The sequence below is a fragment of the Fusarium phalaenopsidis genome, assembly GCF_050370095.1.
Source record: "Fusarium phalaenopsidis strain FUZ10S chromosome Unknown contig_32316, whole genome shotgun sequence".
In the NCBI taxonomy this organism is placed as follows: Eukaryota; Fungi; Ascomycota; class Sordariomycetes; order Hypocreales; family Nectriaceae; genus Fusarium; species Fusarium phalaenopsidis.
Genome location: NW_028145399.1, coordinates 1224326 through 1248090, shown reverse-complemented (window position 1 = coordinate 1248090; position 23765 = coordinate 1224326). Strand labels below are relative to the sequence as shown.

Here is a 23765-nt window from a genome sequence, read left to right as displayed (position 1 = left end):
TTTCAACCATCAAAGCCGCGACATCGTCGAGCGTCGACCGCAGCGAAAAGCCGACAAGAGAAGAATCGCGAGACTTTGGAGACAGCTCCGCGACTGTCTTCAACCTACGAATCACAACCGAATCTCCACCACCCTCGCAGACAGTTTAAACCATGTCCGCGTCCAGCGCTCGAGGGCACTATGCCAACCCACCCCTGGAGGATGAGGACGACGATCTGATTGACCCCGATGATGGTACGTGGCTACTATCTTTGCCTCAGCTAGATTTACGAAGCAGGGGATTCTTTGAGTGCTTGTGGAAGCTTACACCAGCATAGCCGATCTCAACGATTTCGATGACCCCCTTGCGACCAATTCATCCCGTCAGCCTCTGTCAGGCAACATCGGCTCCAGCTCATCATCGCAACCGCTGAACGAAGGCTACCTCACCTCTCGAATCCCCGGAGAAGACCGACGAGCCCCCCAGAACACAATTGACGAGTCAGTATGGGACACCCTGCGTCGCGACCTGCTTGCCGTCTGGGCCAAGCTGAGGGAGGTTCTGTACCCGCGCTACCTCTTGGGCGGTACCATGTTTGATTCCGAGGGAGGTCTGCGCGGCGCGTACTCCAACATCCGTGGTGCCGGTATCTCGGGCACGAGAGAGGAGCTGACCGGACTGGCGAGCCGTATGGTGGATGCTGAGGCTCTGCTCCAGAGCAACATGACCCCTGGTCTACGCGACTGGGACCTCTGGGGCCCTCTCATCTTCTGTCTTCTCCTCAGCCTCCTCCTGAGCTTCACTGCTCGCGGTGATCAAAGGGATGCCGTGTTTAGCGGTGTCTTTGCTATGATCTGGCTGGGCGAAGCTGTAGTGACATTGCAGATCAAACTGCTGGGAGGCAACATGTTCGTCTTGACCCAGGTTCCCTTTGCGTGTGTTGTGGATTCGCTAACATGTCATGCAGTTCCTTTGCCCAGAGCGTCTGCATCATTGGTTATACCCTGTTCCCTCTGGTCATCGCTGCGTTGATGTCTGCCCTGGGCCTCCACTGGATTGCCCGCATCCCCGTCTACATCATTCTGATTGCCTGGTCCCTTGCCGCCGGTGTTAGCATCCTGGGCGGAAGCGGTGTGGTGAAGAACCGAGTGGCCATTGCTGTCTACCCGCTGCTCGTATTTTACCTCGGCCTGGGTTGCTTGTGCTTCATCAGCTAAACCCCCACTCAGCCTTTGAGAGGATGCTTGCTTCTGGTTTGTCGGGGGACGGAAAGGAGATTCGAGCCCTCGAGGTTTAAAATCTAGCTCATGTACTTTTACTTGTGATGAAAAGGGATTCTACTAGAACTGCGGTGTTGGACGCGGTCGAACAAGTGTCGTCAGATGACAGACACCAAGGACTTTCTGTATCTCGTTGGGAATTTGTATCCATTGTTATCTCGTACCTACTTTTAGAATTTGAAGTGAAACATGCGCATGCTATTTTCGAGGCGCAACGCATCTTGGTGGACACGGTATGCAAAGGGGACATTTAAGCTTGATCGTCTGTGAGAAGCTCAATGACGAGCAGGTCACTGTCCATGCTGCTCCACGGTAAACTTGCCACTGACTTATACAAGCTTGCCATCTATCCCACACCGCCCTGTCTCCCGTCTTCCCCGGCGAGCTGCCTCCATGGATTCAAGGATCCAAGCATGCTAGAACCCCTGCCGCAGCAGAAGACGACGAACGGGCGGCTTGGAGATTGACGATGTGAGCCATTCACAGCCACTGGCCGTGGGCTAAGGCAAGGGACCCGACGAGACGCCCTGGCCGAGGTGCTGGGGAACAATGGACGGCTGGTACATTAGCTCAAGGTACATGTTCCCTGTGTCGACCTCCCCCTCCCCCGATTCCCAATTACGAGTACATCCATCTTTCTTAATATCAGCCTTTTTATCATACATAGAACCAAACGATCTATCACACTGTTGTTCGTCCCCGTTTCCTCTTTTGGGGGCTGAGATTGATTACCCCTCCTTCCGGCGCAGGCGCCAGCCCAGCCAGGCCAGGCCAGGCGTGGGCGGTGAAGGTCTAGTTTGGTTTTGGTTATTTTGACGTCGGCGACTCTACATTGTCTTGATTGGAGGAGAGCGCTCAAGTCCTCAACCGCCAGCCGACCTTTGTACCTAGTCCAGCATTGACGAAGACCCAACTCACACAACCCGCGAAGCCTGATCTCGAAACCAACGCATCGCATCATTCCTTGACTCTAGCAGGAGCACGACCAAACCCCGTCTGTCGCTTCTTATTCGATCGTAGATCCAGTAACGAAACGAGCGTGAAACCATCTATCTCTGTCGTACCCGATCAGCTAGCAATCAATCTCGTTCGTGCCCTCGTCAGTCCCGCCGTCATCACGCCCGCCGAGCCGCACAGCCAGCCCGCCATGGCCGACGACGCACCCGACGCCAGCCCCAAGAACGAGCCCCTCAACATCGAGACCAAGGAAGACGCCGAGACCCGTGCTGCTCGTCGGGAGCTTAAGCAGTCATCCATCTCCGACACAACACCGTCGGCTGCTGCAGAGGGCTCTGACACGGCCAATGCCTCTGATGCGCCAGACAGCGACCTGAAGGATCAGGTTGCGTCGCCCAAGAAGAAGCGCGCGCACGACCAGCTCGAGGGCGGCAAGGAGGCCGAGGACAATGATGCGAACAGCGTTGCATCCACCGATTCCGCCAAGGACAGGGCCTCGCGACTAGAGCCCGAGAAGAAGCGTCCTCGCGATGAGGACTCCAACGACGCAGAGCCGGTATGCCGCCTCGAACGTCCCTTGAAGCGCGCCAGGCAGACCGCTGACTCTACACAGACCTCAACAGCTGCCTCGAGCCAAGAAGCGACCAAGGAGGACGAGGCCGGCAAGTCGCCAGCCAAGAATGCTCAACCACAAACCTCTGCCAGCGCCTTTGCCGCCTCCGGCTTTGGCAAGCTGTCCTCTGGATCATCGCCGTTCGCCAGCCTCGGCGGCTCTCAGGGCGGCAGCGTATTTGGCTCTGCTGCTGCTGGCAAGCCCTCGCTTAGCTCATTTGCGTCCCCGGCTCCGTCCACAGATGCGCAGCCCCCCGCCGCACCGAAGTTGACCTTTGGCAGCACCAGCGGCGCATCGCCCTTTGCCGGTCTCTCTTCTGGTACTAATGGTTTTGGAAGCGCATTCGGCTCGAGCGCCTTTGGATCTGCCCTGGGAGGTGCCAAGCCCCTCTCGAGTTTCGCGGCCCCTGGAAAGGAACCTCTTAAGAGCGAGAAGCCTGCCAAGCCGTTTGGTGCTCCCGACAGCAGCGACGACGAAGATGAGGACGGTGATGAGGATGGCGACGAGAATGAGCCCCAAGAGGTTGAGCGCGCCCTGTCCCCAGAGAAAGATTCCGACGAGAAGAGGAAGCTTAAGCTTCAGAAGGGTGGGCACTTATCGTCCATAACGTCAAACTTGATGCTGACAATAACTAGTTGAGGTGAACGATGGCGAGGACGGCGAGGCTACGATCATATCTGTGAGAGCCAAGATGTTCTATCACGACAAGGAAGCAGGCTGGAAGGAGCGTGGAGCAGGCATGTTGAAGATCAACGTACCCCAAGCCTGTGTCGAGTATGATGACAACGGCGCCGTCGTCCCTGGATCATTTGATGCTTCTGCTCTAGAAGTCGATGACCCAGAAAGCGCAAGCACTCACGGGCACAAGGTTGCTCGTCTTATTATGAGACAGGATCAGACTCACCGAGTCATTCTCAACACGGCGCTTGTTGCAGCCATGAAATTCCAAGAGAAGGCTTCACTGAAGTCAGTTGGAATTCTCTTCACTGCCTTTGAGGGTGAGCAGGCAAAGCCTGTGAGCATTACCATGCGGGTGAGTAGCAATGGCCTGACCTCATTGTTTGCTGTGATACTGACAATCTACCGCTTAGATGACTGCTGCCAATGCTAAGGGCTTTATGAATGAGATCGGCGTCATCCAAAGGGAACTCCGGAGCAGCTAGAGGTTGCGACAGGATATATTCTCGGACACCACGCCGAGCCCATAATGATGCGACGTCCGGTCACCCAGCCCATGCGGGTTCGCGAACAAAGATTTGTATGGATGATGGCAAGGACAGGCAGGCTAGACGCCGATGCTGGAGCAATTGGCAGGGCAATCATCAGCCTGAAAGGATACAGGGCACCGCCCGGCTTGGAACAGACGTGCTGTGCAAGGGAACAAGGGATTTGCTTGCGCTACACTTCAGCTTGGTAACCGGAATCATGGATAGAATTGTGTAATCATAGCTGGGAGCATTGCTGGACCATATGGGAGCTATAGTACAACTCCCGGGCGTAGAAACAGACGAACGGGAGGGGAAACGCAGCCGTGTGCTGGTCATGCAGTCGTATTCACAATATAAATGCAGTTTGTATCTGGCGAAGGTTGTAGACCGATCGAGTTCAGTCTAAGAAGAGGTCATTTACTACCCCTAGGTAGGCACCTCTGTTACCACCAATATTCGTTGCAATTGAAGTTGAATGAACGAATCAGCGCACGTGATTTGGCGTTGATTCCGCGAATGTCTGGGTCTGGATGACGTCGCCACTTTCACGTCTCACGTTCTCCTTTTGTGACGACTCGAAATAAGGCACTATTGATTGGCAGAGCTTCCACATATCACTTCCTGAACACCAGTGATGATACTCTATTTTGTTACAACATGACAGACTTCCTTGAGCCTGGCATGGCTGACAGGCCTCCTTCAGGAGGGAAACGAAAACGTGAGCCTGAACGGGAACCTGGTGATGAGAGCTCAGCTGCAAGTGAATCGAGCGGATCGGGATCTAAACGAAGCGCCAGAGGAAGTAAAGGAAAGCTGGGTCTCAAGAGGCAAGCCAGCAACGTCGTGGTGCCCTGTGTCATGGAATGGCCAGAAGCGTTCAAGCAACTAGAGCGGACACATCGTGCGCTCAACCTTGTGTATACCTTTTGCACCACGCGAAAACACCTCGCTACAACCTTTGATACGATAAAATCGGCCGTGGAAGCCCACACGAAACGAGACCTCGCAATTGAAGAGATTGCATCGATGGTAGCACTTCGCCCAGAGGGCATCTACTTCGCCTACGTTGACGAGATCATGCTGCAACTGGACATCAAAGGATCAGAAAGGGACGATGTTTTCAGAAACGGAAGGTCATCGAGGTCACAGGCTCCAGCTCACGATGCATCGGTTGGTGGCTATTCCGGCATGGAGAGCCTTGACAAGCAACACGATCGGGAACTTGAACCTACAGGGCGGGAGGTGCTGTTTCTCGAGTTTCTCGATGGCGATCTGAAGCGTCAGGTCCCCAGTAAGACGGGGGAACCGACGAACCCGAACCGAAGGTTGAGAGCAGAGCAGCTGAGGATGCCTGTCTTCAGCCAGAAGCAGATGACAAACCTCATTGAGAGGCGGAACCAAAAGTTTGCGAATGCAATTAATGTCTTTTTGAACAAGTGTGTCGAAGACAAACTGGACCCGCAAGAGACCCTTATAGAACGGACAAAGAGCCACATCCCGATGCCATCGACAAACGAAGACTTTGCCCCAGAGAAGGCAGCAGACTCCATACCGGAGAGTATTCCAAAAGAACGGAAGTCAATACCTGAGATTGTTCAAGACCTCAAAGACAGCCCGTGGTATACGGGACAGATCGTCCCAGACGGACATCGAGTATTTGAGCAACAGGAACCCGTCTATGGCGATCTTAACTTTCTACTGAGTCAGGATCTGGTGAATGCTCTGTACAACGCCAAAGGGATCACTCAGTTCTATGCTCATCAATCAGAAGCTCTCAACAGCCTTCATGATGGCCAGCATGTCGTGGTGTCAACCTCGACAAGCTCTGGAAAGAGTCTAATCTACCAACTTCCAGTGCTCTACGCCCTTGAGCAAGATTACAACTCCAGAGCCATGTACATTTTTCCGACGAAAGCTTTGGCACAGGACCAGAAGCGGAGCTTGAAGGAGATGATGGGTTACATGCCTGGTCTCGAAGAGACCATGGTCGAGACATTTGACGGAGATACTCCTATGACCGATCGAAACACGATTCGAGAGCAAGCGAGGATCATCTTTACTAACCCGGACATGCTTCACATCACCATCCTACCTCAAGAGGAGCGCTGGAGGTCATTCCTGCAGAATCTTAAGTACGTTGTTGGTAAGTGCCTAGGACAAGTGCTTATGTGGCGAGGCAGCACTAATATCAGCTTACAGTGGACGAGTTGCACTACTACAACGGCCAGATGGGATCCCACATGTCATTTATCATGCGAAGGCTAAGGCGAATTTGTGCTGCCGTGGGAAACCGACGCGTTAAGTTTATCTCTTGCTCAGCCACGGTAGCCAACCCGGAGCAGCATTTCAAGACGATATTCGGCATTGACAACGTCCGCCTGATAGATTTCGATGGGTCCCCATCTGGACGGAAAGAGTTTCTCTGCTGGAACACGCCTTACAAGGACCCTGGTGACCCTGCTTCTGGACGCGGCAGTGCCAAGTTCGAGTGTGCGCGTCTCTTCTGCGCCCTCATGTTGAGGGGAGTGAGGATCATTGCATTCTGCAGGGTCAGAGCCCAATGTGAGGTGCTGGTTAGCGCCATCAAGCAAGAATTGGAGGCCTTGGGGCGTCCAGAATGCATCAACCTCGTGATGGGATACCGTGGCGGTTATACGGCACAGGACAGACGCAGGATTGAGACTGAAATGTTTCAGGGTCAGCTCCTGGGAATTGTCGCAACTACGGCGCTGGAACTAGGCATCGACATTGGCTCATTGGACTGTGTCATGACTTGGGGTTTCCCGTACACTATTGCCAATCTGCGTCAACAGAGCGGCAGGGCTGGACGCCGCAACAAGGATTCGCTGTCAATCCTGGTTGGCGACGGGTTTGCTACCGACCAACACTATATGCAGAACCCGGACGAGCTATTTACCAAGCCCAACTGCGAGCTGCAGGTTGACCTGGAGAACATGCTGGTGCGTGAAGGCCACATACAATGTGCGGCTTACGAGATGCCCATACGCCCAAATGAAGACAGAAAGTACTTCGGCAAAGACTTGCCGAAGATCTGCGACGAGCGCTTGCTGAGGGATGAGATGGGGTTCTACCACTGCCACGATCGGTTTCGACCAATCCCTGCAAAATACGTTGCTATTCGAGACACGGAAGATGAGCACTTTGCTATTATCGACATTACAAACGGCCAGAACGTCGTGTTGGAAGAGCTGGAGGCCTCCAGGGCGACGTTTACCATCTACGACGGTGCCATCTTTCTTCACCAGGGCAACCCGTACCTTGTACGAGATTTTCTCCCTGACAAGAGGATGGCCAAGGTGGAAAGGGTCAAGGTAGACTGGACAACTATGCAGCGCGACTATACTGATATTGACCCTACTGAGACGGAAGCCATCAGGACTATCCCGGGGTCGCGCTCACATGCCTACTATGGTACTATCAAGATTCAGCAGAACGTGTTCGGCTTCTTTAAAGTTGACCGGAAGGGACGGGTACTTGACGCAGTGCAAGTGGACAACCCGCCAGTCATTCGTTTCAGCAAAGGGATGTGGCTTGACGTCCCTAAGAAGGCCATTGATATCCTTCAGACACGACGGCTTCATGTGGCAGCGGGGATTCATGCAGCAGAACATGCCATCATGAGTCTACTCCCGACGTTCGTCGTCAGCATGCCCGGCGATGTACGAACCGAGTGTAAGATTGCGGTAAAGGAGTTTGCAAAAAAAGAAACTCAGAGAAAGCGGCCAGCGCGGTTGACATTCTACGACGCCAAAGGAGGCGCAGGAGGGTCAGGTATCAGCACCAAAGCTTTCGATCACATCGACCAGCTGCTGCGGGATGCCTTGCAGCGAGTTGAAGGTTGTCAGTGTGAGCGAGGCTGTGTGGAATGTGTAGCATCAGAGTTGTGTAAGGAAGCTAACGAGGTGATGAGCAAGGCGGGAAGCCAGGTGGTCCTCAAGACTCTGCTAAACTTGGAAGTGGACGTGGACGAGCTACCGATGGGCCCAGAGCTGAACACGCCGGTGGGGATCGAGACGGTGGTGGTCGCAGAGGCTGTGCCATACCGGACCAAAGATGCAGTGTTTGGGAACAAGCCGGCAGTGCAGGAGAGCCAAGGCGAGTCTGGGGACGTTTCTGGGGACGGTGCCAAGCCAGGAGGTTCTGGAACTCCAGATGGCGACGGGGGGTTCGAGAGGTGGCTTGGGGGTTCAATGTAAGCATATGGACTTTTGGGGGGCACCAGGGCGAAGCTAGGGTAGGACGGACGGAACACGGCACGTTGGTACGAGTGAGACGAGTTACCCCTGTCAAGGTTGAGGAACAAGCTTTTTTGAGTTCCGGTGCTAGACAGCAAATGATGGCGGGCTAGTTGGCGAGATGTGATTTAGTCTAGGCCTTGAGATTAGTGCAGAAACAAGATTGGGGTTTGGAGATTGCAGCAGGAGAGCGGCGTGGAGAGAAGAGAGTGATGGATGAAGCGATCAACACAAGTTGCTAAACATGCAATGATGTCGTCGTCGAGCGGTAGTTGATGTACATGTTCCTTGTCGGAGTGAGATTGTGACGTAGCGCTGGCGATCTCGCGCATGCCCAAAAGCCAAGGCTGTGCCAAGCAATCTTAACCCAGGGCCCGAAAAACAACGGCTGGGCCCGCTGTGGCTGGTCATAGACGCCCGCAGATTTGTCCTGGCGCCTGTTGCTGTTGCTCTTGTCGGGTGGATAGATGGAATGAGGAGCCGAGACGAGACCGCTGGAGATGCCGAGCTCTGTGTTGAGTTGGGCTTCATGCTGTGGGGAGAAGGGAAAAGGATTCAGAGCCCTACAGGAGGACGTCGTCTGGCGGTCCATGCAGCTAAACTTGGCAGGGACGGGACAACAATTCGTTGACCGCATCCACCACCTCGAATCATCCCAACGTCCTCCCATTGGCATCGGATCTATTGGACCAAGCCACCATTGAACTTGCAGGGGCCAGACCCTTTGACCCGCCAAGACCCAGACACTGCGCCCAGAAAGGGGATCAAGGGCCAGCGCAGGATGGGGGGCCCAGGGTGAAACAACATTCAGCTCGGCAACGAATGGTCACTCAACGCAACGAAAAAAGACCAAGGTGCATTCATGCCACATGGTGGTGCCGTCTTGGCAACCAGAGCTAAAGATGGGGGATCCAAGAGTCAGACTATCCTTGCTTGCGCCTTCCTCGGGTCAAGCGGCCTCCTCCCTCCTGCCTGCCCTGCCAGTTATATCATGGACGAGGGCTGCACACTAAAGCGCGCTTTCGTTCCAGCCATGGTGGTTGTCCTCTCTTAAGCTTAACAAACAAGAATTCGACCGCCACAACTCAAACACGGGCGCTACGCTTCCCGGAGCGGTCTGGTCTACACCTACTTTCGTCGTGTCTCGAAACGACTGGCCCCAGAACCAGGCCCGGCTCCCTCCCATCCCCTCCCCTGGAGATTGGCCCGTACATATACCAAGTCGTCATGCCTCAACAATCCCCGCCCCCCTCGCCCTCGCGGGAGGCATATTACCCCCTTACCAACCTGCGAGACACTGGGAGTGAGGACCACACTCTTCCTGCACCCACCACCTACGACGAGTTCAAGAAGAGCAAGAAGATGGACCACTACACCAGGACCACGCGATGGATCAAGCCTGCTGGCGAGAGTGGCCGCAAGGGCTTCCATCCTATACACTTCACCAAGATCTCGTTCAAGTCGGCGAGTCGAGCTAGTTTGCTCTGCAATTTGTTCTGGCCTGTTGTCCCTGCTGCCATTGCTGTTCGCTGTAAGTCAATTCTGGTGATGGTGTTGAACTCCATTGTTAACATGTCTCAACTAGATGCTCTTCCCGACCACCACACCCTTATCTTTATTCTCGCCTACATCGCCATGGTCCCTTGTGCCAACATGATTGGTTTTGCCGGCCAAGAACTCGCCCGAAAGCTGCCTCATGTCTTTGGCGTCCTCACTGAGATCACGTATGGCTCTATCTCCAGTTCCCCCACAATCCATACTAATTGATTACAGTATCGGTTCTATTGTCGAAATTGTTCTTTTCATGGTCCTTCTGAACAAGAACATGTACTTTGTTATCAAGGCCGCCATCCTGGGTTCCATCCTTGCCACTATGCTTTTCTGCTTGGGCGCCTGCTTCTTTGTGGGTGGACTGTTGGAGGAGGAACAGACATTCAACGAGGCAATTAGCGAAGCCGGAAGCGGCTTGCTCTTCACTGCGTACGTTTCACTAACATATGTTGTATCCTGAACTCTGAGTGACTAACACGCAACCAGTGGTGTCGTTCTCGCACTACCAACCGTTTTCGAGCATGGCCGATTTGCCGGCAACAACGACACGGATGCAGAAGTTGAGCACCAGACGCTGCAGATCTCTCGTGTCATCTCGATCCTTCTCATCATTGCCTACATCGTCTACGTCTTTTTCCAGACGCGAACTCACCACGGTATCTACGACGCCATTTTCGAGCACGACGAGCACCGTGACAAGGACAAGCACAAGGACTTTGACAAGGCCAAGCTTACCCTGACCGAGTGTATCCTTGCACTGGTCGTCTCGGTTGCTCTTGTGTCACTCATGGCCGTCATCCTGGTCTTGCAGATCCACCATGTTATTGAGAGGGGAGATGTGTCTGATGCCTTCATGGGTCTTATCCTGGTGCCTTTTGTTGAGAAGTTTGCCGAGCACCTCACCGCTGTCGACGAGGCATGGGATAACCAGATGAACTTTGCCCTCTCTCACGTTCTCGGCGCTACTCTGCAGACCGCCCTCTTCAATGCCCCTCTGGCCGTCATCGTCAGCTGGGGTCTTGGCAAGGAGCTTGATCTCAACTTTGATGTCTTCAACTTGGTCATGCTTATTCTTGGTATCCTCACCGTTGGCCGATTCCTTCAGGACCAGAAGAGCAACTACCTGGAGGGTTTCCTGCTCATGATTCTCTACGTGGCCATTGCCGCTGGTGCGTGGTACTACCCTGACCCCGTCGAGCACGGAGCTTCCGGTGGAAGTGAGGGTGCAAGCGAGGGTGGTCACTAATCAACAACAAACGGAACGCCTCACAATAAACCAGACGAAACATTACATTACGATATGATGACTAGGAATTACTTGGTGTTTACTGTCATCTTTGGACAAGCGCGTGAGCAACTACAGTAGTAGGACATTGGGTTCTGGTAGCGGGAGCATTGGAATACTGGTGACACTTTTTGATTCTGGGGAGTTTTGCTCAAAATATTCTAGATTGCGGTTTGGTTACCTGCAATACCTATACAAGAAAAGAAACCTTACCAAACACCGTTTTATCACTTCAGTTATCCCGTTTCATCCCGCCACACAATATCTCTTAATGAGTTGTCTCTCTTCTCGTCATGAAGCCATTGAACCTCGACTGTCTGTTTAGAAAAAGACAAAATCATCTTCCTTCCAGCCCATTCCTGAGAATATCTCTTTAACACTCTTCTCCATCGGACCAGGTCCGCATACAAGTACCAGCTCATCGCCTTCTCTATTGTTGGCGAGCTGGCCTATGTCTCTCTCGCACAACGCCTTGTTCACGCGACCAGTCACTCCCGTCCACGACGGTGATGGGTTGGTAAGAGCATGTATGATGCGACACCTCTCAGGGTTGGCTGAAGCTATCTCATCGAGCTCTGTCTTGCAGAGAATGTCTTCCTCGGCGCGGTTACCGTCAAAGACGAGACAGGGCGTTGGATCAGTAGAATCGCGCATCACGGCACGGAGGACCTGACGGATCGGGGTGATGCCAGATCCGCCGCAGACCATGATGAAGCGGCGGACACGACGCTCCTTGCCGCCGATGGAGCAGAGTCCACCGCCGAGGTACTCGAACTTGCCGACGGGGCCCTTGAACTCGACAAAGTGTCCAAGAGGAAGAGCGTCTAGAGCCTGCGTCATGACGCCGCCCTTGCGCTGCGGTGTATCGTAGTAGATCTTGATAAGCACATCGAGCCGCCCCTTCTCCGAGCCGTCTGAGTAGGGTGTGTAGGCGCGGATGATAGCCTCGCGGGTCGCCGGGTCACGGAGACGCATCATCAGATGCTGACCAGTGGGGAGACCAATCTCCTGATTGTCATGGCTAAGCTTAAAGGTGAAGATCTTTGTGTCAGACGAGATGGTCGTCTTGCGCTCCAGAATGGCTTTACTCCACGTCTTAGACTGGAGGAAGACGGGGCGGCCCAGATCCTCTTCTGCCGAGTCGTCGCCGCTGAGGGCGGCACGGGAGGCTTCGTCAAGAGTGCCGATGTGGTACGCTGGCATCATGGCCTTAGCATTTTCGCTGTCTAAGAGGGTTGTTAGTAAGTGAAGCAGTATGAACGATTCAAGCAACTTACGAATAGTCATGAATTCTTCAGTCACGTCTTGGCCAGCAGCACCAAAGATGGACGCCGCACCACCGGGATGGCCTTCTAAGAAAGGCGTCCCGTCAAACACCTCGCCATTGACGACAAACCAAGGATCAACCTCGCCATCATGCTGCTTGAGTTCAGCAGCTGTGATCTTGCGGTCAACCTTGGGGTCGGTCAAGCAGATCTCCTTTTCCGGCTCCTGCTCCACGGCATCTTCTGCCTCACCAGAGACCTTTTCGCCCCAGAAGCCGTTGGCGAGGTTCCCGCCGGCCTTTTTGACGCGATCCATCCAGCCTCCTGGCATCAAGGCCGGCTGTGTAGGGTGCTCGAACCGGAGTGAGTGGGCTTCCTTGTGGATGACGACGCGGAACCAGGGGTTGTTCATCATACCCAGCACGCTCCAGTACATGTCACGAGGCTGTACCATCATGGATTCATCCATTGCCCGGATCATGATATCGTCTGCTTCGCGGAGCTCGTCAATAGGAATGTCAAGTTCCCAGAAGCACCAGCAGAAACACGTCTCACGCCACCACATGTCGACCCGTCCACCATACAGAGTATCTCCCTCCGGCGCAAATCGGTAATCATCTTCGGGATATCGAACAGTGGCTAGCCGCCATGACTTGCCCTTGTCAAGGGTAACTTCTGCCCTAGTGACACGCTTTCCACCGCCAGCATAGGCGTATCCTCGGACTTTGTAACTTGCTGGGGCGTCCAGGAGCGGGACAGTCTCATCATGGGCGGGATAGCATATGGCGCTGTTCGTGTTGAGATCGTAGATGGCATACTTTTCATCCTTCCACACATCGGGCAAGTCGGCACTAGCCTCAGGGGTGATCATTGTTGGTAGGACTCGGTTGTCGAAGATGTGGTACCAGTTGTCGCTGGGCTCCGATGTGACAATGATCCTCTTGAGCCACTTCACACTTCGCCCACCGATCTGACCGGGAATGATGATTCGAACAGGCTTTCCGTGATCAGGGTGAAGCTTCTCTCCGTTCATCTTGTGAGCGACCATAACGCCGCGGTTGGGATCCATGCACCAGTTGAGCTTGATGGAAGTTCCATAGTATCCGTTAGGCAACTTGTCTGCTCCTTCGAAACAGACATATCTCGCTCCTCGCTTCGGCCTCGCAGCAGCAAGCAAGTCACCGATGGGGACACCCGTCCAAAGAGCCGTCGATAGACCAGCAGCGCCCCAGGAGAAGCCTTTTGTTTTCCGAACCATGTTTTGCTCCTTGCGGCGGTTTCCGGCACAGACGAGGGTGACGGGGTAAGTAGCTTGCTCGTAGTCGTTAAGAAGATCCCGTACTGTCATCTTAATAGGATTATCGACAAGGCCCTCGACTTGAAACTCCCAGTCAAGCATATCGGCGTCCTCGCACTTGGGGACGGCTCCATGGTTGCGGACATAGTGAAGATCCTCGTTGGTGAGGAAACCCTGGTCGTATAGTTCGCTTAGGGGTGCTTCGACGTTGAAGGGATGAACTCCTGTGAGGCGGATAAGACGGGGGTCGCGCTTGACATGGTTGTCGGGAGTCTTGAGATCCTCTGGTAGGACCTCTTTTGATCGGAACTTGGAAGGTAGGGCGTAGGGTTTGATGGACTCTATCGATGGCAACCCGATTGGGGGGATTTGTTGCAAGTCGTGAAAGCTACTTATTCGAGATGGCTTCGCTGTATCTGGGGGTGTAGGAGGAAGGCTACCGATAACTGAAGATTCAGAGTTTTCCGGGATGCTCTGAAGAGCTGTTGTTGGAGGAGTCTCCATGTTGAAGAGATGAGACAAGTGATGATTATAGACAACAGATACGAATTCAGGAGGTTTGAGTGAACAACTACAAGTTCATAGTAAGAAACGGATGGCGCTCAATAATAACCGCTATGGCTATAGATGGAACGTCCATTTGCCCGTTATCCGGACCCGGAAATCCCCCTGTTGGGGGTCGTCGGATCGGACCAGACTTTGCCCATCGTGTCGTGTTGCTGGTGTCTCGAGCGAGGAGATGCAAATCACGAATGGGTGGGTGCATAGTCTCCCAGGAGGATCCGCGGAGGTTGTGGCATCGCCGTTATCAGGAGATGCTGGTGGTGGACGAATCATGGAGGCTGATGAGGCGAATCTGGCCGGAGATGTCAAAACCGCTGAGGGTCCGCCGTCACAACTCGGCTTGATAAGAGATAAAGATGGGAAATGGAGTGACTGGGGTTCATTTTCGGAATCCATGCCCTTTAAATTAATTGCGTTTGTCTGGAGAGGCCAATGGATCTGAAGATGATCGTCATCTGTTGCGGGAAAAACCTCACCACGGTCAGGATATGCCGAAGCGTGGGAGGTCATGCCGTGGCTTCAGGGCGTGGGGAGTCCTTGGGATGACGTCTGCGCAAGATGAAATCGACCCCCCATTGTGGCACTAACTGAGGTACCCCAGGATGAGATGATAGTAGGTTGAAATGTCAAAAGGCTATAGTGCCGAGAACCAATGACACTCTATTCTTTCGAATTGCTTGGCAGTGTAGGAGCATGAAAGCATCATCACCAAGTCCAACTTAGATGGAAGTCATGAAACATGGCCGCTATAACATTGTTCCGGCGCATCATCTCAGTGGTTCAGAGAGCAGCAATTCAGAGCCTCCAATCCCCACATCCCGGCTCCCAGGTCAGGTACGTACCGGACCTCATGTAGGGCACCCGCCAACCTCTGACCGTATGCAACCCAAAAGCCAGTAATAACATCAAACTTCAAACATCGATCGACGACTCGCCCTGCCTCTTCGCAATTCCTCCGTCCTGGCCTGACGGAAGCACCCATGTCGGCTCTGTTGCCCTGTCTGCAGTACCACTTTCTGGGAAAATACATCCCTTAGCAGTCCGCGCGCGCCGAATGTAGCGCCGCCCTCCACCCACCTCAGATACGACATACACACACCCAACTACCCCAAGTCGCGAATCCCCTCCCACTCTTGTGTGGTTAGCCATGGATCGCGCAAGGAAGCGTATGTCTTTTTCATTCTACTCCTCACTTGGGCAGAGAGCTTATCATATTCCTAGGCGAACTGCGCGCTTTGAACGACAAGGCATGGGATGGCGAAAAAGGTGTGAATCACTTCCCATGTCTACCCCACCACTCCCCCCCGCTCCCGCCTGTTGACATCAGATAATATAGATCTCTTCCCTGTTGGGAAGACGCTCGACTCGTCTCTCAAGAAGAATACCGCTTTTATTAAACGATTGCGAACCGCCATCACCGCTGCTACCCTGAGCACCTTCCTCCAGGAAATCCGAACTCTCAGCTTGCACAAGTACCTCTCCGAGATTATATCCGCCTGTTATGAAGGACTATGCAGGCTCAAGTCTCCCGGCGAGATTGAGGCTGGCGTCGAGATTGTCAGCGCTCTACACCAGCGCTTCGGTCCGAGCGAGTTCACGGAATACCTAGCTTGGCTGCTTGGGAAGGGGATGGCGACACCCGACAAGAGTATCCTCAAGGCTCTGGCTCCCGAAGCTCGCGAGAAGGAAGAGAAGGAGCGCATCACCCGCCAGCGCGCATTGCTCCGTGTGGTGACCGAACTCTGGTTGGTTGGTGTTGTAAGGACCCTCGACGATGTTAGCCGACCCGACGATGCGACAAAGGGAGCAGCAGGCAAGGTCGCCGAGCTCAAGACTCGGACGAACAAAGGTGCCGGTGCAGACCCCTTCCCATTGGAAGTGCTTAAGGACCTTCTTGGATACGATCGCGAACACGCAAACCTCCCGCTCCTCGTCATCTTTGTCAAGTCATTCAGCTGGGATATCCTAGGGGTCAAGCCGAGCGGTGCGGATGGACGAAAGACGGTCGAGGAGGACGGCACAACTGAGGGCAATGAGGACACCAATGATGAAAAGGACGAAAGTGGAATGCCTTCCGACTCAGACCAACCATTTACCGAACCCGAGATGCGAGAGCGCTTCAGGAGTGTCCTCAAGAAGTACTTCGACGACGTCAAAGGGCACATCACCCGAGATCAAAAGTCGATTCAGTCACAAGCCCGACGCAATGCCGAGGCGTACGTCAAGTCTGGCGAGGTTTTTGAAGATCGACAGGCAAATTATGAGAAACAGGTCAAGGCTCAGGAGCGCCTGGTTTCCAATGCCCAAGTTATCGCAGATGCCATTGGGGCTGAGATGCCTGACTTGAAGGATTCGGACGACTCACTCGGCGCATCCAATGGGTCAATTGGTCTAGTCAAGACTGGTGATTACTTGCGCTCGATGGGTGACGGAGCTGGTATCTGGGAGGACGAAGACGAGCGCCGCTTCTACGAAAACTTGGTCGACCTTAAGGGCAAGGTCCCGCCTATTCTACTCGAAGACGGCAAGAAAAAAAAGGCCGACATGGATGAACAAGTTGGCAAGAAAATCGATCCTGCCGAAGCTGCTGAGGCTGCCAAACCCGCTGATAGTGCTGATGATCAGTCAACGGCAATCGCCAACCGAACCATTGGTGCCCAGGTTGATGCTCTCCTCGCTCGCCTGCCAGAGCTGACCAACAAAGATGTTGTCGACCAGACAGCGATTGACTTTTGCTTCCTCAATTCCAAGGCTTCCCGCAATCGTCTTGTCAAGGCCTTGACCGAGGTTCCCAAGGGTCGAAGTGATTTGCTTCCATCATGGTCTCGTCTCGTTGCTACACTTGGACGGTACATGCCGGATGTTCCCAAGGGTCTTGTCGACTATCTCGATGCAGAATTCCGAAGTCTGCAAAGGCGAAAGGAGAAGGACTTCTTGGGCCAGGTTCGACTAAGCAACATTCGGTATCTCGCCGAGCTGACCAAGTTTGGCATCGTCCCTGAACACGTCGTCTTTCACTGCCTGAAGGTCAGTCTTGATGATTTCTCGCGCATGAACATTGAGATTCTATGCAATCTCATTGAGAACTGCGGTCGATATCTTCTTCGCAACCCTGAGACGGCTCCCCGCATGGTGAGCTTCCTCGAGACTCTCCAGCGCAAGAAGTCTGTTCAGCACATTGGACAACCTGAGCGTATGCTCATCGATAACGCCGTCTACTATGTCGACCCGCCTGAGAGACCGGCTATTGAACAGAAGGAACGGACACCAATGGAACTCTTTGTTCGCAAATTGATCTATGTTGATATGACCAAGAGAAATTACAGCAAGATCTTGAAGCAAATCAGAAGACTCCACTGGGAGGAGACAGAGGTCTGTATCCCTTGCTTCTCTATATACCAGAGACTGACATGGTTTAGGTTGTTGCCATTTTAGAAAAGGTCTTCTCAAAGCCTGGCAAAGTCAAATATGGCAGTGTCCATCTCCTTGGGATTCTGCTGAGCGCCCTCTATCGCTATCATCCTGCATTTGTTGTCAAGGTCATCGACAACGTCATCGAGTCCATAACCTTTGGGCTGGAACAGAATGACTACAGATTCTATCAGCGACGCATAGCGGAAGTCAAGTATCTTGGCGAGCTCTACAATTATCGCATGCTTGAGCACCCAGTCATCTTCGACACCATGTACAAGATCATGACATTCGGATATGGTGGGCCTATTAACTACCTATTAAACAGGATATATGGCTTATTGCTTCACAGGTGGTCCGCCCATCCCTGGCAAGTTCAACCCGCTTGATCCTCCGGATGACTTCTTCCGCATTCGCCTTGTCGCAACTATGCTGGAGACTTGCGGAATGTTCTTCAACCGAGGTGCAGCAGGCAAGAAGTTGGACTACTTCCTCTCTTTCTTCCAGGTATAAACTTTTCTATTAGGTGGACAGCGTCTTCTTACTGACTCGCACAAGTATTACATCTTCACGAAGGGGCCTCTGCCTATGGACATCGAGTTCTTGGTGCAAGACACGTTTCATCTCACACGTCCGCAATGGAAGCTCGCTGCTAGTTTGGATGAAGCCGTCAAGGCGTTCCAGCTTGCTGTCGCCCAAGATCAGAAGTCGGCAGGTGTTGACAAGACAGCCGATATGGATGACGCCACTAGTGATCCTTCGTCCGATGATGACAACGGCGACAATGACGATGTGGATGGTGATGACAACGACGAAAGCGCCTCCGAAGAGGAGGATGCAGATGTGAGCCAGGCAAGCACCAAACACCATCGTTTAGCTAACAAGCGGTTCCAGGACGTTGAAGACGAGTCTGACAGCGAGAGCACTTTTGAGGAAGAAGCTATTGTTGTCACTCGACAGGAAGAGGAAGTTGACCCTGAAGATGAGGCTGACTTTGAACGAGAGTATGCCAAGTTAATGGCCGAGAGTCTGGAGTCGCGCAAATTTGAGCGCAAACAGCTCTTCGACGTGCCACTTCCAGTTCGAGCCAAGAATCGCGAAACACCGTCCTCGACAGAAGGGGCCAGCAGTGAAGCCCCTCCCAGCCACACTATGGCGTTCTCGCTACTCACCAAGAAGGGCAACCGGCAGCAGGTAGGGAGATTTCCATTGGCTGGGATTATGACCGTGATGGCTAATCCCGAACCAGACACGAACTGTCGAGTTGCCATCGGACTCGACTTTTGCAATCGCTATGAAGAACCAGCAGCAGGCTGAACGGGAGGAACAGCAGCGCATCAAGAACCTGGTGCTCAACTATGATCTTCAGCAGAACGAAGATCCGGATGGTGGTACAGACCCTGGCTCCCCAGAACTTATTCGCAACGTCAATATTCACATGTCAACTCAGGCAACGAACGGCCAGCGACGTACTATCACAACCGTCTGGAAAGGTCGAACAAGGACCGCGGGCAAAGGTCCAGGAAACTCCAGCTCAGCGATGTCGATTGGTAGACGTGTGAGGATGGGTAAGGTTCACAACTAATCTAGCCTCGGGCTCTCATCCTCCTTGGAGGACATGAGAAAGATGAGGACTCTGATGAGTATCCTTTATCTTTATTATGCCTCTATCTACAGGTCAAGATCATTCACACGGTCAACGCGCACCTGATTCGCGCCACGCGTACACGCTCACCGAGTCGGATAGCACCTGGCATAATCCGTTCCCAGCGTCATGCCTGAATCGCCATGGATTCGAGGACAAAAAAGGGCTATCTCCATATCCCTTGGGACATGCCCAACGCCGCCTCGTTTGGCAATGGCCAGGCAAACCCACCCTTTTACTCGTCACCAGAGAGCTGTGAGAGTTTGCATGGTTGATGATGCCAGGGGGAGGGTGTACTTGTCAGGGAGCCGTCGCGACGAACGAAAACCTATCAAACATTTTCATGGGTCTGATGATCTTGACAGGCTGTTGCCGTGAAGACGCCGCATATTGCTTGACACCGCGAAATGAGATTTAGGTATCTGCGAATACGTCAGGTCGCTAGATGTGTTAGTTCGCTATAGCCGCAAAACCAAACGTGCTCTATGAACGCTATTGATTCAGATTTACTACTATATTCCTTGCCTAATGCAGTGTGAGTGCTTCGAAGGTCGTGCTGGTCTGCCAAGAACGGATACTCACGTCGTATCTAATATTTGTTTGCCCTGATGGGAGAATTGTTTGCCTGCTCAGATGCTGCATACGGCTATTATTTGGTCAGTATGCTTCATTTATGCTCGTTCCAGCAGTCGGCTGGTAATATTCATCTTGACTTGTACATTCGTTCCTTCAAGCGCAAACTTCAATGTGGTGATGGTGATACCTACCTTCCCTCATAGTGCCTTCTCTCTCAAGCTCTCCCGGCGCCTTCCACACTTCAGTTCTCTCAGGTCAAATCATCCCCTTCCGTACTCATCTTGAGTGACTTGACATCTGTCAAATCGCTCCGTTTGTAACGCCCTTCGCCTCCTCTCGTTCGAGACTCGCCATTACATGCGGGCAGCCGTCGGGCGCTCACTCGCTCACGGCAGCGCCACAGTAGGGAGGTAGTCCATTTTGGAAGAATTCGTCCATCCGTCTTGGCTCCCGCGAGCTGTGAAGCTCTGTGGGGAGCCTGCAGACTCTCGCCCTTCAGGTGTCGAGTGTGAGGCCGTCCGTCCGTTCTCACCTTCTCCCAGCCTTTGTCTCTGGGGAAGCACTTCCCAGCGGGATACAACCCAGTCAAGAGCTCGGAAGACATTGATTATCCCGTTGCAGTCATGGCGGTGCTGGATGACTGGCCTTTGGAAGATGTACGTATGCATGCACCCGAGTGCTGCCCACTCTCCCTATATCGAAGCTGATCCGTTTCCGAAAGATTGTTTACACGAGTATCGTGGGTGTGGTTCTGGTGATGGCCTGTCTGGAGTGGTTTCTCTGGCTGGCAGCTTTTGTTTACTGCCTTGTCAAGGTCTTCCAGAAGGCAGAGCACTGGTCCATCAATGTACTGTGCGTCGTTGTTGGCGTCGCATTTGTTCTACTCCGGTATGTTGACGGCCTCTACTTCACATCAGAGCACACAGACTAACTCATTCCAGCGCCATCTTCCTTCCAATCATGGTAGTGACGCTGCCGTTGCCGAGCCAAGTTACCAACCTATGGCCAAAAGAGATGGTGGCGTTTCTCCAGTGGTTCGCCTTTTGGAGCTTCGCCATATTGCTCACAGTCCCTTGGCTGTTCTGCATCTATCAGCTCGTGACCAATCAACTCGGCCGGACGAAGCGCATCAAGCAGGTTCTCGACGATGTGACTGCGCCTAAAGTCGTTGTTGTGATGCCCTGCTATCGAGAGGAGCCCGAAGTCCTCATCAAAGCTATCAATTCCGTCGTCGATTGCGACTATCCAGCCGCATGTATCCACGTTTTCTTATCCTTCGACGGCGAGCAAGAAGACGAACTATATCTCAACACCATCGACCATCTTGGTGTGTCGCTCACGATGGAGTCGTATCCTAAGAGCATCGACGTAAGCTACCGCTCAGCTCGTATAACCGTTTCTCGATTCCCACATGGAGGCAAGCGTCACTGTCAAAAGGTGACTTTCAAGCTCATTGACAAAGTGTACGAGCAATACCTCAAGCGAAACGACAATCTATTCATCCTCTTTATCGACTCGGATTGCATCTTGGACAAGGTTTGCCTTCAAAACTTTGTCTACGATATGGAGCTCAGTCCCGGCAATACTAGAGACATGCTGGCCATGACTGGCGTCATCACCTCGACGACGAGAAAACATAGTGTTATCACCCTGTTACAGGACATGGAGTACATACATGGGCAGCTGTTTGAGCGGACTGTCGAGTCCGGGTGTGGCTCTGTCACTTGTCTACCTGGTGCGCTGACGATGTTACGGTTCTCGGCCTTCCGGCGGATGGCCAAATACTACTTTGTGGACAAGACGGAGCAGTGCGAGGATCTGTTCGACTTCGCCAAGTGTCACCTGGGAGAGGATCGCTGGCTGACGCACCTCTTCATGATCGGGGCCAAGAAGCGGTACCAGATCCAGATGTGCACATCGGCATTCTGCAAGACGGAAGCTGTTCAGACCTATCGGTCCCTGATTAAGCAGCGGCGCCGATGGTTCCTTGGCTTCATCACCAACGAAGTTTGCATGTTGACGGATTGGCGCCTGTGGAAGCGATACCCAATCCTCATTCTAGTTCGGTTCATGCAAAACACCATCCGGACGACGGCCTTGCTCTTCTTTATCATGGTCCTCGCCCTGATGACAACAGTCAAGAAGGTGGACGATCTTCCCGTGGGATTCATCGCCATCTCTCTCGGCCTCAACTGGATGCTGATGCTGTACTTTGGAGCGAAGCTCCGACGGTTCAAAATCTGGCTGTACCCGCTTATGTTCATTCTGAACCCGTTTTACAACTGGTATTACATGGTGTACGGGATCTTCACGGCAGGGCAGCGAACATGGGGTGGACCGCGAGCGGATGCTGCAGCAGCAGACACGCACACGACCGCACGGGAAGCTGTGGAACAGGCTGAAAAGCAAGGTGATGAACTGAACGTGGTCCCAGAGACATTCAGAGCAGCACATGAAGCTCGCAGAGCAGCGTCAAAGCGAGAGTCGGCCGTAACGAGCAATCTCGGACGGTCCAGGAGCGTGGTGCGACCACCAGACAAGATTGATGGCAAGTTTTCAGCTCGTCAGAAGACGGCATCAGGAACATATCTACATCCAGATGAGCTGGATGTAAGTGCAGATGATGTCGAGTCAGGAACATACGCCAGACCCCAGTTACGGGAGCGAGACTCTTTTGACAGTATTATATCTAGCGGAAGCATAGGCTTTGGGATGTGCACGCCACGACGAATGAAGCTTCTCATGGGTAAAGAAGACCGTCGCAAGTACGAGATTGCGCAACAGATGCAAACGCAGGCTTCAGAAGTGGGCAACATGCAGGCGGTTCTGCCCGGCCGGGAGCTCTCGGATTCACCTCTGAGGCGAGCAAACTATCTGGCCAGCACAAATGCAAGGCATCTACATGATCAAGGGCAGTATGATCGAGTTGCCCAAGGCGAGTCAAATGAGGGGTCCAACATTGGCTCGACGGAGGAGGTGGCTAGTCCAGCCCAGGAGAGAGGGCAATCCAGGCTTGGTGAGAATATGTCGTTTGCGGGCCGGATGGCGAGAGGGTTGAAGCAAAGCAGATAAAAAGATGACGACAGTTTACTCGAGATTGACTGCAACATATTAGCTGGTAGGTGCTGCAGATGGGAGTTAGATAGGTCTATGCTAGATGAAGCTATTCTGGTGGAAGAGGTGTGTGGTGCAGATTGTTGGCATGCCGATCTTGCATGGCCATTGACAAGTCAGAGTCGTACGGACGGTCTACCCCGCAATATTGGAGCCGGACGGTCCATGACAAGATAAGATGAGAGGGAAGCCCGGAGATGAGAATGAGCGGGCGTGACCGGGGTAGGTGCCAAAGGTGATCCAGGCGTTGTGTTGTTATCCAGGTGGATGAGATGAGGCAAAACAGACCAGACCAGTGGGCAGGAGGAGAGGTTTGACATGAGACGTGATGCATGGGTGGACGGTGATTTAGAAACAGGTTCTGCTAGCGGGATGGTGAATAATGCGTTATCATGACAAGCTCTTATTATTGAGGCCCGCATGAATGGATCGCAACTCGGTTCGCTTGTCCAGGGTAAAGAGCCCAACGATGATCACAAGGAAGCATCTGGTTTGTCGGTGAGCCAGTGGAAGAGCCAGCGGAGCAAAATGTGCCTGATGTTAGTTGTTAAAGGCTTGGCACGAGTTGAAAGGTTGTGTCAAAGTCATGCAAATTAATGTTGAGGGCTGGGTAGTTGTTAGTCACGGATGGTTAGCCGGGTTTAAGGCCGCAATCCACGGGATGGAATGCAGGGTTTGTGAGGTTTGTGTGTGTACCACGGAGTAGATACTGTCGAGAGAAGACGCTTAACAATGGATGTCTTGATGCTATTATACCCAGGAG

General features: G+C 53.1%; 6 protein-coding genes across 6 annotated transcripts; 5 read left to right on the top strand and 1 right to left on the bottom strand.

The window, feature by feature from the left end:
• Window positions 1–152: 152 nt before the first annotated feature.
• LRP88_11974 (uncharacterized protein) lies at window positions 153–1197 on the top strand (the record flags this gene model as incomplete). The annotated part of the gene is made up of 3 exons (XM_083248382.1): window positions 153–234; window positions 318–888; window positions 948–1197. 3 exons carry the CDS (start codon window positions 153–155, stop codon window positions 1195–1197), a joined length of 903 nt encoding a protein of 300 aa, XP_083095812.1.
• Window positions 1198–2407: 1210 nt separating this feature from the next.
• LRP88_11973 (uncharacterized protein) lies at window positions 2408–8255 on the top strand (the record flags this gene model as incomplete). Its single annotated transcript, XM_083248381.1, has 8 exons — window positions 2408–2773; window positions 2831–3416; window positions 3471–3509; window positions 3565–3863; window positions 4062–4088; window positions 4165–4195; window positions 4742–6181; window positions 6238–8255. The coding sequence occupies 8 exons, from the start codon at window positions 2408–2410 to the stop codon at window positions 8253–8255; spliced, it is 4806 nt and encodes a 1601-aa protein (XP_083095811.1).
• Window positions 8256–9521: 1266 nt separating this feature from the next.
• LRP88_11972 (Sodium/calcium exchanger protein-domain-containing protein) lies at window positions 9522–11091 on the top strand (the record flags this gene model as incomplete). The annotated part of the gene is made up of 4 exons (XM_083248380.1): window positions 9522–9825; window positions 9880–10018; window positions 10068–10274; window positions 10332–11091. The coding sequence occupies 4 exons, from the start codon at window positions 9522–9524 to the stop codon at window positions 11089–11091; spliced, it is 1410 nt and encodes a 469-aa protein (XP_083095810.1).
• A 360-nt stretch (window positions 11092–11451) lies between these two features.
• On the bottom strand, window positions 11452–14196 carry LRP88_11971 (uncharacterized protein; the record flags this gene model as incomplete). Its single annotated transcript, XM_083248379.1, has 2 exons — window positions 11452–12356; window positions 12408–14196. 2 exons carry the CDS (start codon window positions 14194–14196, stop codon window positions 11452–11454), a joined length of 2694 nt encoding a protein of 897 aa, XP_083095809.1.
• A 1207-nt stretch (window positions 14197–15403) lies between these two features.
• On the top strand, window positions 15404–19252 carry LRP88_11970 (armadillo-type protein; the record flags this gene model as incomplete). Its single annotated transcript, XM_083248378.1, has 8 exons — window positions 15404–15422; window positions 15478–15522; window positions 15593–17628; window positions 17676–17967; window positions 18020–18174; window positions 18226–18510; window positions 18562–18861; window positions 18917–19252. The coding sequence occupies 8 exons, from the start codon at window positions 15404–15406 to the stop codon at window positions 19250–19252; spliced, it is 3468 nt and encodes a 1155-aa protein (XP_083095808.1).
• A 1259-nt stretch (window positions 19253–20511) lies between these two features.
• On the top strand, window positions 20512–22960 carry LRP88_11969 (chitin synthase D; the record flags this gene model as incomplete). Its single annotated transcript, XM_083248377.1, has 3 exons — window positions 20512–20544; window positions 20610–20776; window positions 20830–22960. The coding sequence occupies 3 exons, from the start codon at window positions 20512–20514 to the stop codon at window positions 22958–22960; spliced, it is 2331 nt and encodes a 776-aa protein (XP_083095807.1).
• Between the last annotated feature and the right edge of the window lie 805 nt (window positions 22961–23765).